General features: G+C 36.1%; 3 protein-coding genes across 3 annotated transcripts; 1 reads left to right on the forward strand and 2 right to left on the reverse strand.

Annotated features, from left to right (window-relative positions):
* The first annotated feature begins 210 nt into the window (after positions 1-210).
* Positions 211-2,420, forward strand: LOC147553412 (lysine histidine transporter 2-like). Its single transcript, XM_086669846.1, has 7 exons — positions 211-484; positions 657-1,037; positions 1,146-1,539; positions 1,633-1,738; positions 1,823-1,914; positions 2,008-2,076; positions 2,168-2,420. The coding sequence occupies exons 1-7, from the start codon at positions 366-368 to the stop codon at positions 2,264-2,266; spliced, it is 1,260 nt and encodes a 419-aa protein (XP_086525972.1). The 5' UTR covers positions 211-365; the 3' UTR covers positions 2,267-2,420.
* Positions 2,421-3,718: 1,298 nt separating this feature from the next.
* Positions 3,719-6,821, reverse strand: LOC147553413 (Restriction endonuclease, type II-like superfamily protein). The gene is made up of 2 exons (XM_086669847.1): positions 6,375-6,821; positions 3,719-4,840 (listed from the first exon to the last, which is right to left on the reverse strand). Exon 2 carries the CDS (start codon positions 4,825-4,827, stop codon positions 3,883-3,885), a length of 945 nt encoding a protein of 314 aa, XP_086525973.1. The 5' UTR covers positions 4,828-4,840; positions 6,375-6,821; the 3' UTR covers positions 3,719-3,882.
* Positions 6,822-9,631: 2,810 nt separating this feature from the next.
* LOC147553414 (lysine histidine transporter 1-like) lies at positions 9,632-11,753 on the reverse strand. The gene is made up of 7 exons (XM_086669180.1): positions 11,587-11,753; positions 10,947-11,333; positions 10,376-10,769; positions 10,168-10,273; positions 9,994-10,085; positions 9,839-9,907; positions 9,632-9,730 (listed from the first exon to the last, which is right to left on the reverse strand). The coding sequence occupies exons 1-7, from the start codon at positions 11,637-11,639 to the stop codon at positions 9,632-9,634; spliced, it is 1,200 nt and encodes a 399-aa protein (XP_086525306.1). The 5' UTR covers positions 11,640-11,753.
* Positions 11,754-13,969: the final 2,216 nt, after the last annotated feature.

Raw genomic sequence — 13,969 nt, forward strand, 5'->3', positions numbered from 1 at the left:
TAGTTTTACATTTGAAAGAATATTTTGTACAAAACTCAAAAATTAAGTAAATCCGGGTAGAATTCATAAGATAGTTTAGTTGTTGGATATTTGAGGATAGACCTTGTTAATGCATTATGAAAAAAAACATCCAAAGAGTAAGAGATCCCAAGAATGTGCACCTTCCGGATGGTTCTTTAAAATATTGGTTGGCATTCTTTGCATGAACCTAAAGTTGGGGGGAGCCTTAGAGTATAACTCAGATATAAATTTGCAGGAAGAACTCTTCCAACTTCACTTGATCCCAACATAGTCTAGTTTCAGATAGAGAGAAAAGTTTCTATACATAACAAACTTAACCCATTTTCAATTCTAAATCTATAGTCATGGAACTCCCCGCAAACCATAGGAATGCTAAATGGTGGTATTCTACGTTTCACAACGTTACAGCAATGGTTGGAACTGGTGTTCTAACTCTTCCATATGCGATGTCTGAACTTGGTTGGTAAGTGACCTTCATTTTAACCCATTATTTCTGTCTGTCTATTGGTTTGTCTGTCTGTTTGTTTGTCAATCTACCAATATGTCTGTCTGTCAATCTATCAATATGTCTGTCAATCTATCGATATGTTCGTCTGTCTGTCAGACTAATTAATATGAATGTTATGCGATTGTAGGGGTCCTGGAGTAACTATTATGTTACTTTCTTGGATTATTACATTATACACTTTATGGCAGATGGTGGAGATGCACGAGATGGTGCCAGGAAAACGTTTCGATCGATATCATGAACTTGGGCAACATGCTTTTGGCAAAAAACTTGGATTATGGATCGTCGTACCTCAACAATTGATTGTTGAAATTGGGGTTGATATTGTGTATATGGTTACTGGAGGGCAATCGCTGAAGAAGATGCATGATTTATACTGGCCTGAAGATGATTTAAAACTCACATACTGGATAATGATCTTTGCTTCAGTCCATCTTGTTCTTGCCCAAGCACCCAACCTCAACAAATTGTCTTGGCTGTCTCTTGTTGCTGCAGTCATGTCCTTGAGGTATATACCCATTATGTTAACCTTCAATTTCGATCGATCTTATTAACTTTATAAATTCTACTATGACGATATTGGATAATTCTAATAACTACTTCATGTATTCTGCAGCTACTCTGTCATTGCTTGGGGTGCTTCACTTCATAAAGGAGTTGTGCCCGATGTTAGTTACGCCCTCAAGGCTTCAACAACACAAGGACAAGTTTTCGACTTTTTTGGTGCTTTAGGTGATGTTGCATTTGCTTATGCTGGACATAATGTGGTCTTGGAAATTCAATCAACTATTCCTTCTACACCCGAAAAACCATCCAAAAAGCCTATGTGGAAGGGTGTTGTGTTCGCTTATATTGTCGTTGCTATTTGTTACTTCCCTGTTGCTTTTATCGGTTATTATATGTTCGGAAACACACTTACTGGCAACATTCTCATTGCACTTAACAAACCTAGATGGCTAATTGCTCTAGCCAACTGTTTTGTCTTCTTCCATGTTCTCGGTAGCTATCAGGTAAGTCTCCGGTTCTCTTTTCATCGACATCAACATCTTGTAATCATTTTTCGGCCCTTAGTTGACATAGTTTATGGTTTTCTCTTTGTGAAGATTTTTGCCATGCCAGTATTTGACATGATGGAGAATTTTCTAGTGGGGAAGATGAAGTTTACACCGGGTCTTCCCCTCCGTTTGGTTGGACGTAGTTTATACGTTTGTGCGTAAATCTCTTTATTCTTTGATATTTTCGATCAATTTTCATCTATAGCCATCTAACTTTTTTTGTTTCGTATTGTTACAGTATTGACAATGTTCGTCGCGATAACTTTCCCTTTTTTTGGGGGACTACTTGGGTTCTTCGGAGGATTTGTTTTTGCTCCAACTACATACTTTGTAAGCCATAATTCTATATACTTTTACTTTATATTGTTACAGAAATTTACTTGAAAACTACTTTGAAATCAATCCTTTTTAATCAATTGTCAGCTTCCTTGTATCATGTGGTTGGCTATCTACAAACCGAAAAGGTTTAGCTCATCTTGGTTTATAAATTGGGTAAGTTTAGATATCTAAATCTAATGAGTTTTCTTTTGATTTCATGTGTCTAATATTATTGGGTATTTCATGTTTTTTTTTCCTTTTCCAGATTTGCATCATATTAGGTGTTTTATTGATGATTTTAGCGCCTATCGGTGGACTATGGCAGATAATTAACCAAGCGAAAAGTTACAAATTCTATTCATGATTGATCGTCTATGAATCATCTTTATGTACCAATCGGTTGAAGATCGTCTGTCTAACAATTAACCCAATTTTGGCATTATATTCTGTCACATGTTTTTTCGATCATTCTAACTTTGAAGTTGAATTTTATTTATGTACAATTTGCTTCTACAGAATAGGTTGTTCAATGTAGTTGTGTCTCTAGTTTTCTTTGGTGATACCAAATTTATAGGCACAAGACAGATCACCCTTCCTCTCTGTCCTTGCTTGGAGAGTTGTTAGGTTTCTTAGTGATGTTTTCATTCCTCATTGTCTAAATCTAATGGTCAAAACTATTTACAGAGCTACTTTGACTATTTACAAAGTCCAAAAGTTGGAATCTTTTCACTTTCTCTGTAAATAAGGTTTTGCTATTTACAGAGCACATAGGGACTGAAATCAAATTTTGATAAGGATCAAACTGAAAAAAAATATTGATTATATAGTATAAGATATTTTATTTCCTTCATTCCTAAATCCCACCACCCCAACAATCACCACTACAACTATGAACAATCAACTCACAATCACCTACTAGAAACATTAGTAATGGAAGAACCTAACAATGAGGAAGGTACATTAATGGAGGATCTTGGTGGTCAAGAGACTTCATTAATGGAAGAGTTTGATATTGGAGAACTCAACCACAACTCTTCAATGGACTCATATAACAACATTCTAAGAGAAGACACAACTTTAGAGGAAAGATAAACTAATTTGTGGTGAGTATTCTAAAAAAGAACTCAGATTTCTAGGTCAACATTCTAGGTGAATGACCCAAATTTTCGGTGAAATAATGCTTAGAACGATGAACATATTCCTTCAATTTGATTTTTTATTTTTCAACATTTTCGGTCAATTTGATGTTTAATTTTTCAACATTTTCGGTCAGTTTGAGGTTTAATTTTTCAGCATTTTCGGTCAGGGGACCTATCTCTAAAATAAAGGCCCATTTAGCCTTTCAATGGGTATCTACTACTGAGTTTTTATTCTAAATAACTAATAAGTTGTGATAAAGTCAAAAGATTTGTAAATAGTAAAAAATAGATCTACAAATAGTCAGATCTGTAAATAGCACTTAGTAGTAGCTCTGTAAATAGCACCGACCAATCTAATTCGTCTGACACAAACGGACCCAAAATCAGCACTAGTCCATCTTTCAAACGATTGACGGAAACAAACATTCTAAAATTTGAGACTCATGGGAAAAGATGCGTTATCTTAGTTAAATTAACACCTTTTATCATTTGATACAAGCAAACAAACGACCCAAGAATCAGCCCAAGTCCATCGTTCAGACGATTCATGTAAACAAACATTCTGGAATCTGAGACTCACGGGAAAAAGATGGCGCTATCTTAACTAAATTAACACCTTCAATCATTTCTTTTATCATTTGATACAAGCAAACGGGAAAGCTCTAGATCTGCCATCGTAGGAAGATAATAAATTGTTTTGTATAATTTTTCGAAGTTGAAATTTTGACATCGTTAATCTACAATGATAATCTGCCAGTGAATAGATATAGAGTTAAATCACAGATTACAAACACTACAAAGAATGACCTAGAAATGAGCCTTTAAAATTCCTTTTTGTTGTTCATTTGAAGAACTCAATATGGCCTGCAATTTCCCTGCAGATTAACTTTGATTCAGATGCCAACTTCAAGCTTTTAACAATTACTAATCCTGTTTGTCTGTGAGTCGATGATGGCTCGTAGACCTTTATATCATCTTCCTTTCCTAACGACATGACTTCTCGAGCCGGAATCACATTCTCCCACCAAAATTCTCGTAAGATCCCTGTCATCAGTTTCCAGTATTCACGGTCACGAGATACCCGAAAGACTGTACTTCCATTTGGTGTCCAACAATATAAATCAACCCATTCTCTATCTAAGACTTCCATTTGACCTTGTACCTGAGGCATGTAATAGAACGGAACCGTGGACCATGGAAGGCCCCGTTCAGGCTTCCCCTTGTTATATGGACACTTAACTTCTAATATTCCACCACCCGGGCTGGACCCGAGTAGCCCATCTGGAGATGCACCAATCCATTGGAACTGCTCATCTGTATGCGTAGCAAACCCTAAGAAGTCCACATCTCTGCCCGTGATGTTTTTGTACCGTTCTATTGCTATAGCCTCATTGACTACACCCCAATCCATGCACGCTCTTGCAGCAGCACTGAAAGAATCCGTATCTGGCGAAAAAACTTTCTCGTGCCAGAGCTCTGAACGTCGTTTTCCCTTCCAAAAGCCTAGGGCAGTGCTGAAAGTGCTTGTCGTTAGCTTATCTTTTCGTAGAGCAAACCACTCTTCTGACTTCTGTGGAGCGTTTGAATGACCGAGTTGACACGTTGCCACCGGTGACGAGACATGAAGGATAAGTGAACCCGGCGAAGATGTTGAAGCCTGCGTAGAGAAACCACTAGATGAAGTCCGGGTAAAGCAATAAGCGAACCTTTTCCTTTGAGTTGAAGGTAGAGGAAGCACGGCTTTTTGGTGGAGAGCTCGATATCGACTTATGCAAGCACAAGTCATTCTTGGAAAAAATCTGGATATCATAGAACGCTTGTTGTTAGTATAACAGAAACAGAAAAAACAACAGAGAGAGTGAAATTGCAAGCAATAAAGAGATGCAATGGATGAAGCACAAGAAAGAAACAAGGTTGAGTTTGAATATTAATAACTACAACAAACAAATGCGCACGAGAAAAAAATCAACGTGTAGTGTAGAGTGAAGCAGTGGGATCGGCTCGGAATACGTCACCCTTCAAGCCATGCATTTATAAATATATACATTCTTATACATTATATTGACTTGAGGGGTCAACTTGGGATTGGCTACCCCTAATCCCCATCCGAGTACGAGTTACTAGAGTGGAATAATGTTCTAAAAAACATTTCCCGCCTCAAGGCGGTTTGCTCCAAAAAAGTGAAGTGCACCTTGAGGCATTGGCCTCGATGCACAAAAAGCCACATTAATTCTTTAGGAGAAAAGAAAATGACACCACATTTATCAAAAGAGATAATAAGATAGTGAAGTTTTCTTCACTTTGCTACATTAAAATTGACTCAAGTGCTTACCAAACAAAAAGTATATATGTTGTTACTTCTTATGTTTCATAAACTTAGGTGATGCTTGTAAGTTTTAGTTTTTCCCATAGATGTGTAAGCCTGGAGGAGAAAACATATTGTCTCTCCTTGAGGGGTAAGCATTTAGCAAATTCTCAAACCTTAGGGTAGATCAGGCAATCCCAACTGCATAGCTTTTCTTATAGGTCTGAATGAAACAACAGAAAATTACTTACCGTATTGCAGGAAAGTCTGTCATATTTTTAGGCACAATATATGTTGATAAAACCAAGGCGCAAACTTAATGGCATTTTCAGCTGCTTATTCGATACAATTAGGTAGGTTAGGAGACATCTATGTTGACATCTGAGAACTTATGATTTTCTCAAAGGGGAAAGCTTTTGTTAGTCGTGATCAATGACGAGTAAACCACTTACACAATAAGTGCATCTCAGCCTTTTGAGATAAATGAACTGGGTGAAAGCAAACGACTATTCGAAATCACAGCTGAAAAAAACAACAAGGGTGGAAATGGTATATGGGTAGGCAAGAAATGAGCTAACATGAAATATATAGGAAAGAAAAGAATAAGGATGAATGGTCTATAATACGAAAAGAACAAAGTATCAAATAACTATCTGAACTAGTAAAAGAGATAATGCAAGTAAACCCCAAACCTTGTATATAAACTAGGGTTTTATGATTCAATACAACATCTTTGGGGAATCTGAGAGCATATATATCAACACAATAGTTAACTATTCAATCAAACAGATATTGATACGAAACAAGTGAAGTATAAGCACTCAAAAACAAAACAAAAAAACTATTCAAAGTTGATTTGCAACAACCCTAAAAGTTCCAAAATTTCAATCAAATGTGAGACAAGAGATAGAAAAACGTGAACTTTACTAGTTTGCTCTTAGAAAAATCTTCCATTTTCCCCTTTTTGTTTCCTTCGAAATGTTACAATGAACTAAATGTAAAAGCAAACTAGGGTTTTTGCTTCTTACCTAAAATTTTACTCGTTTGTACCTATTTCGGATTGGGAAAGAAGCTCCCCAAGTATCAAATACTGAACTCAATCAAATTCTACTCTGACATTTCTTCTTCTGAAATAAACAGTGAGAGAAATTAGGGTTCTTTTCTCTCTCTCTCTCTCTCTCTCTCTCTAGAATTTAGATATTTAGGAGAAAGATGAGATGAACAGTGAGAGAAATTAGGGCAGAAGAAAGGTTCGGTGGAACGAAGTTAATTCTATTTTGGCATCCCACAGATGACCGGTTTCATAAAATGACCACCAAAGATGTTTGGTTTCATAAAATGACCCCCAAAGATGTCCACGTGTGACCCCAAAACTTCATATTCATATGACTGAAAATCAAAAACTTTCTAAGATCTCAATCGTATAAAAGAAAAATGTGGGTTGTATCCATTTCAGACTTGTAGTTTCTACCACTACGAGCGGACATGCAAATTCTTTTCTGTTTTGTTTCTTTGAAATGAAAGAAAGCAAAACAAACTTTTACACTTGCATGATGCAGTTAAACAATGCATATTTATTGAATCCAAGTCATAAATCTTGAACTAACCATGTTTTGATATCGAAACTATAAATGGTCATGTTATGGGCATCGGAGATCAATCACATTAGGGGTGTTCATTTAGTATCCAAACCGACCGATCCAATCCGATCCAAACAGATTTCAACGGTTTGAATACCGGTCCAATAGTATTCCGGATTGGTTCGGATGTTAAAATGGCAAAACCGAGTGATTTGGATCGGTTTATGGATTTGGTTTACGGATAACCGAACAAACCGAACCAAACCATTTATTGTTATTTTTTATATATTATATATATAAATATAAATGATAGGAATGATGAACGGTTGAGATTTAATAGTTAAGTTAGTTTCATGTTTGTTAATATCGTAGCTTAATGCATGTGTAACAGAAGTAAATGGCGTGGAGAGTTGTAGCTTAATTCAATAGTTAAGTTAGTTCCACGTTTTTAAGTCGAAAGTACGAAATTTTATATATGGTAAATATTACAGGTGGTTCGGTTATCCAACCGATCCAAACCGTTCATGCATAGTTCGGATCGGTAACCGAACCAAACCATGAACGGATTGGTTCGGATTTAGATTTGAAAAAACCGAACCCTTCGGTTTGGACTTTGGATTGGCCGAAAAAGTCGGTTATCCAACCGATGTTCACCCCTAAATCACATATTAACATGAGCAGTTAAAGGATTGTTATTAATGTAAAAGGAATATCTCGGGAAGAGAGTTAATGGCGGTTGAGTGGTAGGGCTTCAGTTAGATACGAATAGAGTTAAAGGATTGTTATTAACGTATGAGAAATTTCTGTAATCGTGTTCTTCACTTAGTGTGAAAATCATGGCACCATTGTTCATTGTGGAGTAAGTCACACCAACTGAATCATGCAATTTCTTGTTTTGTGGTTGTTTACTTTCGTTATTGCTTGCTTGTTCTTTGTCATAAAACAAGCTTTAACCTTCCTTCTATAGGGAGGAATTATAAATGTGACTTTCGTTGTTGGTCCGACCAGTAGTGCTAGACAAGCCAACTACAGTGCTGCCAAAGTGGATGTCATTGGGTTAACCAAGAGGTTAGCGAAGGAATACGCGGGCAGGAATATTGATGTTAGTTTTCCACATAAGAGCACTATGGAGCAAATTACCGCGAAATGCAACTTAATGAATAAAATACGATACTTGTATATAGGTGAACCCTATCGCCCCAGGGTTCATTGAATTTGACATGACTGCAAACTTTCATAAGGTATTGAGAAGAAAATACGGGAAACTATACCATTAGATATGACCACATTTACGTAGTGTTTGTTTTGTTTCTATTTATCTGTTTCATATTTTCTTAAAAAATTTGGTTCTGAAATTCGATTTTGGGTCTGAAATGACCCGAGTCAGACTTCAAACCGTCTTCTTTTCACTCGCCAAATTTGACTCAGCGGAAGACGTCTGATTAGGAGTAATTGGATACAGTTTAGCAAAATTAAGTTTCAATTGGGTAATAGATAGATACATAACTCGATTTGGAATCTACTATTTTATCCATTTATTAAGATGAATCAGACTGATACATTAAGGAAAAGATTCAATCATAAACTATATTTTTCTAAATGGCTACAGGATGATATGGCCAACCAGAAGAAGCTGCTCGGCATGTGGAATTTAACTAGATATGGGAATTCACATAAGCATGATTTCTTAAGGTTCGTTTTTGTTTGATTCGTGATATCTGACCCGTCTGAGTGGCTAATTTAGACTGATATTGGGTCTGTCTGAGTCGGAGAACTCAGATTGAGAAAAGTCAGCTTCAGACAGTTCGAGAAACACAATCACGACCTAAAAGAGATAGGCAACCAGTCTTCTTCGTTAACTTCGGTCGAAGCTGGACACATCTGAATTGCTATCTTGCAGGTATTTACTATAGATGGAGGAATGGTGATGCAGCTGCTAAAACTTAGAGGCCTTCAAATGTTAGACTGGTTATTCCCTGGCAAGAGATGGAAAGGCCGAGTAGACAATCGAATTAGTTGATTCGATTCAGACACTATTCTTTCTGATTTTAGCTTTTTCTCTGAGCTTTGAGGTCAAAGATATTCATACACACATCATCTCTAAGGCTGGCAGAATCCCGATTGGCTTAACTAGACGCTTAGAGAGACAAGTGAGCTCATCCACACCTAAACGGATTAGGAATCGGATAGATTAACACGCTTGCTACTTTTCTATCTTTTTTTTTTGTTGAAATGCTACTTTTCTATCTAAACTAGCGAAAAAGAACCACCAAAAAAGAGCGAAAAAGAATGGAACACAAAGGAACTCCTCGAATAATTGATATATTATTTTACTTTATGATTTAATATAGAACAAATCCATAAACCAAGTGTTCTCAAACACAAACATAAAAAGAACGCCGTTGTCATAAGTAAACAAATAAAAAATAAATGTAGTAGGAGAAACTTATTTTGATACAGCAAGATTCGAGTTGTACTCTCTATATTGAGAGACACAAATGTTATCACCCAACTATTCAACATAAGTTCATTTTATTTTTTAAAGAAAGGTATATATGCAAAACTCCTAGGGTCACCAACTTCATTCGATTTCAACTATCGATTAAGATCATCTTCTTATTCTTCGCCAATTTTGTTTAGTGGTAGATGTTTTCGGATTAAAATGTCCGAGGAATAATCTTCCCATTGTCTCAATGGGTAGATGTTCAAGAATAGAACTTATAGGTCTTGGCTTGGACTATTATCTGCCTTAGTCCACCAATAGGTGCTATAATCATCAATGCAACCCCTAAAATGATGCAAACCTGAAAGAACAAAACAAAACCATTAGCCAACACTACTGTTAGATTCATCTTTCGACCTTAGAACAATCACAGAATGAAGAAAATTTGTTCGGCATTTAACGTTCTTACCCAATTTATAAACCAAGATAAGCTAAACTTTTTGGGTTTGTAGATAACCAACCACATGACACACGGAAGCTGCAAAAAAAGATCGATCAACTTTAGTTTATTTTTCGAGTAAATTCCTCTTTATATCATAGTAGAGCAATAGAATTATGGCTTACAAAGTATGTAGTTGGAGCAAAAACAAATCCTCCGAAAAATCCGAGAAGTCCACTAAAGAAAGGGAATGTTATACCGACGAACATTGTGAAAGCTGAAAGAAAGTGAAATAGAAAGATTATTAGCTAGTTGTCAAGTCGGTCGAATAGTGTTCAAGAATTTAGAGATTTACGTACCGACATATAAACTACGTGCAATCAAGCGGAGTCTAAGACCAGGTGTGAAGTTAAGTTTCTTCACCAAAAAAGTCTCCATCATATCAAACACTGGCATTGCAAAAATCTATACATAGGAAAAATGGTAAGACGGTTAAGTTGTAAGAATAAGCGATTTTAAGTTATGTTTAATTTTCGAATGATTAAAGGAGAGTATGAATACTCTCACCTGATAACTACCTATAACATGAACTAAGACAAAAGCGTTGGCCATAGCGATTAACCAAGCAGGTTTGCTTAGTGAAATGAGAATATTTCCTGACACACTGTTCCCAAACACTTGGTAACCGATTAAAGCAACGGGGAAGTAACAAATAGCAACGATAATATAAGCCACAACCACACCCCTCCACATAGGCTTTTTCGAAGGTTTGTCAGGTGTAGAAGGAATAGTCGCTTGAATCTCCAAAACAACATTATGTCCTGCATAAGCAAATGCAACATCACCCAGAGCACCGAAGAATCCGAAGACTTGTCCTGATGTTGTTGATTGTCTGTGGCCATAACTGACATCGGGTTGAACTCCTTTATGAAGTGCAGCACCCCAAGCAATGATAGAATAGCTGCACAATTTGTGTTAAATGAAGTAAATCAAAATCAGGTCCAATTGAGTTAGGAATGAAATAAAAAGTGATCATACTCCGCAATAACCTAAAATGACTATTTTACCCATGACTAGAAAAAGTCAGACTCGGGCGAATCAGATCCACCTAAGAGTTCAACCGAAGATAACGATATACCTCAAGGACATGACAGCAGCAGCCAACGACATCCCCGAAATAGAGTTGAAGTTAGGAAGTTGTGCTAAAACGAAGTGGACAGAAGCGAAGATCATTATCCAATAGGAGAGTTTTATATCTTTGCACGGATCAGTACAAAGCAACTCATGGATCTTCATTAATGATTGCCCACCGGTAACCATATAAACGATATCGACACCAACTTCAACAATCAACTGTTGAGGTACGATGATCCATAATCCAAGTTTTTCACCGAAAGCATGTTGCCCAAGTTCATGATATCGATCAAAACGTTTTCCGGGTACCATTTCATGCATTTCCACCATTTGCCATAAAGTGTATAGAGTAATGATCCAAGATATTATCAATACAGTTATACCAGGGCCCCTACAATTCAAAATCCAATATTAGTATCAACCTTCTACGATATATACATATATATATATATTGAAATAATAAAGATAGATTGTTCGTCTACTCGACCCTCTGCTTAACAGTGCTAAGACAAGAGAAATGACCACACTGCCCTCTTGTCATATAATTTATAGACGATCAAGTGGTGGGTGATCGAGTAGACGGATAACCTAACATTATGTTATTGAAATTAAAGATGTAAACGTAGCGTTTGTACGAAACATACCAGCCAAGTTCGGACATGGCATAAGGAAGACTAAGAACACCAGCACCAACCATGGCAGTAACATTATGAAAAGCAGAGTACCACCACTTAGCATTTCGATTAGACGTAATGGGTAACCAAGCATCGATCGCCTTTTCCTTTTCGGTTTTAATATCTTCTTCCACTTGAGAAGGATTCAAACTCATCTTCCTCACAATAAAAAATAAAAACCTTAAAATCAAAACAAACTAGACAATTGAGGTGATGAAGACTCTCTCTTTTTTTTCAATGTTCTATGTTCTCTATAAGAACCAAAGAATCGAACAATGATATATTTGTAGAGAAATCTAAGAGCTAATTTTGGTAATTTTCAAATAAATTAGACCCTAAGAATTAAATTTGATGAGAATATTGAATCAAGCGTTATCCAATTGAATATTTCTTTAATTGTCATTGTCAAAATGTGGCAATATTTTTTATCGTTCTTATCCAATTGGACATTCATGAATATTTTATGGAAACCCTAGAATCAAGTAATTAAATTTTGATATGAATGCTATATTATGATATATTATCTTTCCTCTTAGATAATAGCCTCTACTTATCTTTCCTCTTAGATAAGAGATCACCAATTTAAACATTTTTTGTACAACAGATCTACTTATCACCAAGATTTTATTACCTAAAATCTTCCCTAATTTGATCAGTGATAGAGACTTTTGACTATATGAATAAACCCTAAAATTTGGCGCCAAATTTGAAAGAAACGAGCTTCAAGTCTCTTTGACTACCTTTGACCAATTTTGACTGAAGAACTTCAAACTGACTTAGTTTCTGTTTCTAGGTAAAGGTTTTTGCTTCTTTTTTTGTTAAGAAGGTAAAGGTCTTTGTTTGAGTTATGTTAAAATGATTTTGTTTTGTACTTCTTATAAAGAGATACGGAAATAAAAGAACGAAAAAAATATATAATGGGATAGCAGAGAAAAGGAGAAAAGACAGACCGAAATTCTAACTCCCTACTGGAAGTCGTCGAGCTAGTCGACTCTCCCAGTAACTGAAAGCCATGTTAATCAATACAAGCCAATTTTCAAGAAGTGTTAATGTCAATGGGCCTCTAACATTAATTTAGTAGCCAAGACAATTTGTTGAGGTTAGGTGTTTGGGCAAGAACAAGATGAACATAAGCAAATGTCATTATCCAGTAGGTGAGTTTTAAATCATTTTCAGGTCAGGACAGATCATGGATATTCTTCCGTGATTGCCCTCCAGTAACCATATGTACAATATCAGTACCAATTTCAACAATCAATTATTGTGGTACGACGATCCATAATCTAAGTTTTTTGCCAAAAGCATGTTGCCCAAGTTCATGATATCAATTGCAATGTCCTCCAGGTACCGTTTCATGAATTTCCACCATTTGCATATGATGTATAGAGAGATGATCCAAGATACAAACATTATCGTCACTCCAGGACCCTACAATAGTATCTTGGATCATCACTCTGTACACCTTATGGCAAATGGAGGAAATGCATGAAATGGTACCTAGAAAACGTTCCGATCCATTTCAAATTTTCATTTTTCAATGTAAACGTTTTTCGCGTATTATTTTATGCATTTTCACCATTTACATGTAAAATACGTAGCATATGCCTATCACCTCTTTAGCACCATTAAAAGTTGGAAACAATATCTCCCTTGGAAAAGAAGTAGATATCAGATCTCGGAGGTCTAACTCTACTTATGAATTCATCGACCTACACAGAGACTGAAAAATAGAGAGAGAGGGAGGTGAGGAAAGTGAGAAACGGGTTGGAGGTAGTTAAAGGGAAAAACATCATAGAAACATGTGGGTGCATGGAATTTGTGATGTACCTACCTACCAGAATGTTTTTGAGCACGATAACTGCCAAATTTAAACTATAATGAAAGATGCCTAAAGCCCAACAACATGAAAGAGGCCTAAAGTCCGACAAATGTATTATATTATTTACTTTATATATTGTCTAAATTACATGGGATAAATTTTGATGGCAAACTACTTCCACCGATATTCGATCTCACAACTTCATGAACCTTAAAAAAGTGTCCAACCGCCACACCGAAAGGTGGTGGACAGTGTGACTTTTTTTTTTGATGAAGGAAAAGAGTGTACAGTGTGACATCAAACAATTTTGTAATTAAACTTTGAAATTATAAAATGATGAGGCAAAAATATCATATATCATGTCCATTAGCTTGCGATCAATGATCGTTTTGACAAAAATAAAAAAATCGTTTTGCCAAAAATGAAAAAACAACTGATAGGAGTTTTGGCTTAACCTGGGCACGTAGCCATGGCCGTCGTCGGCCAAATAGCATTTCTAAATAAACAATGTAAGGGTAGAATCAAATGCAATTC

The sequence above is a fragment of the Eschscholzia californica genome, unplaced genomic scaffold (genome assembly GCF_041429995.1).
Source record: "Eschscholzia californica isolate CP2 unplaced genomic scaffold, dmEscCali1.0.p SCAF_3, whole genome shotgun sequence".
Taxonomy (NCBI): Eukaryota; Viridiplantae; Streptophyta; class Magnoliopsida; order Ranunculales; family Papaveraceae; genus Eschscholzia; species Eschscholzia californica.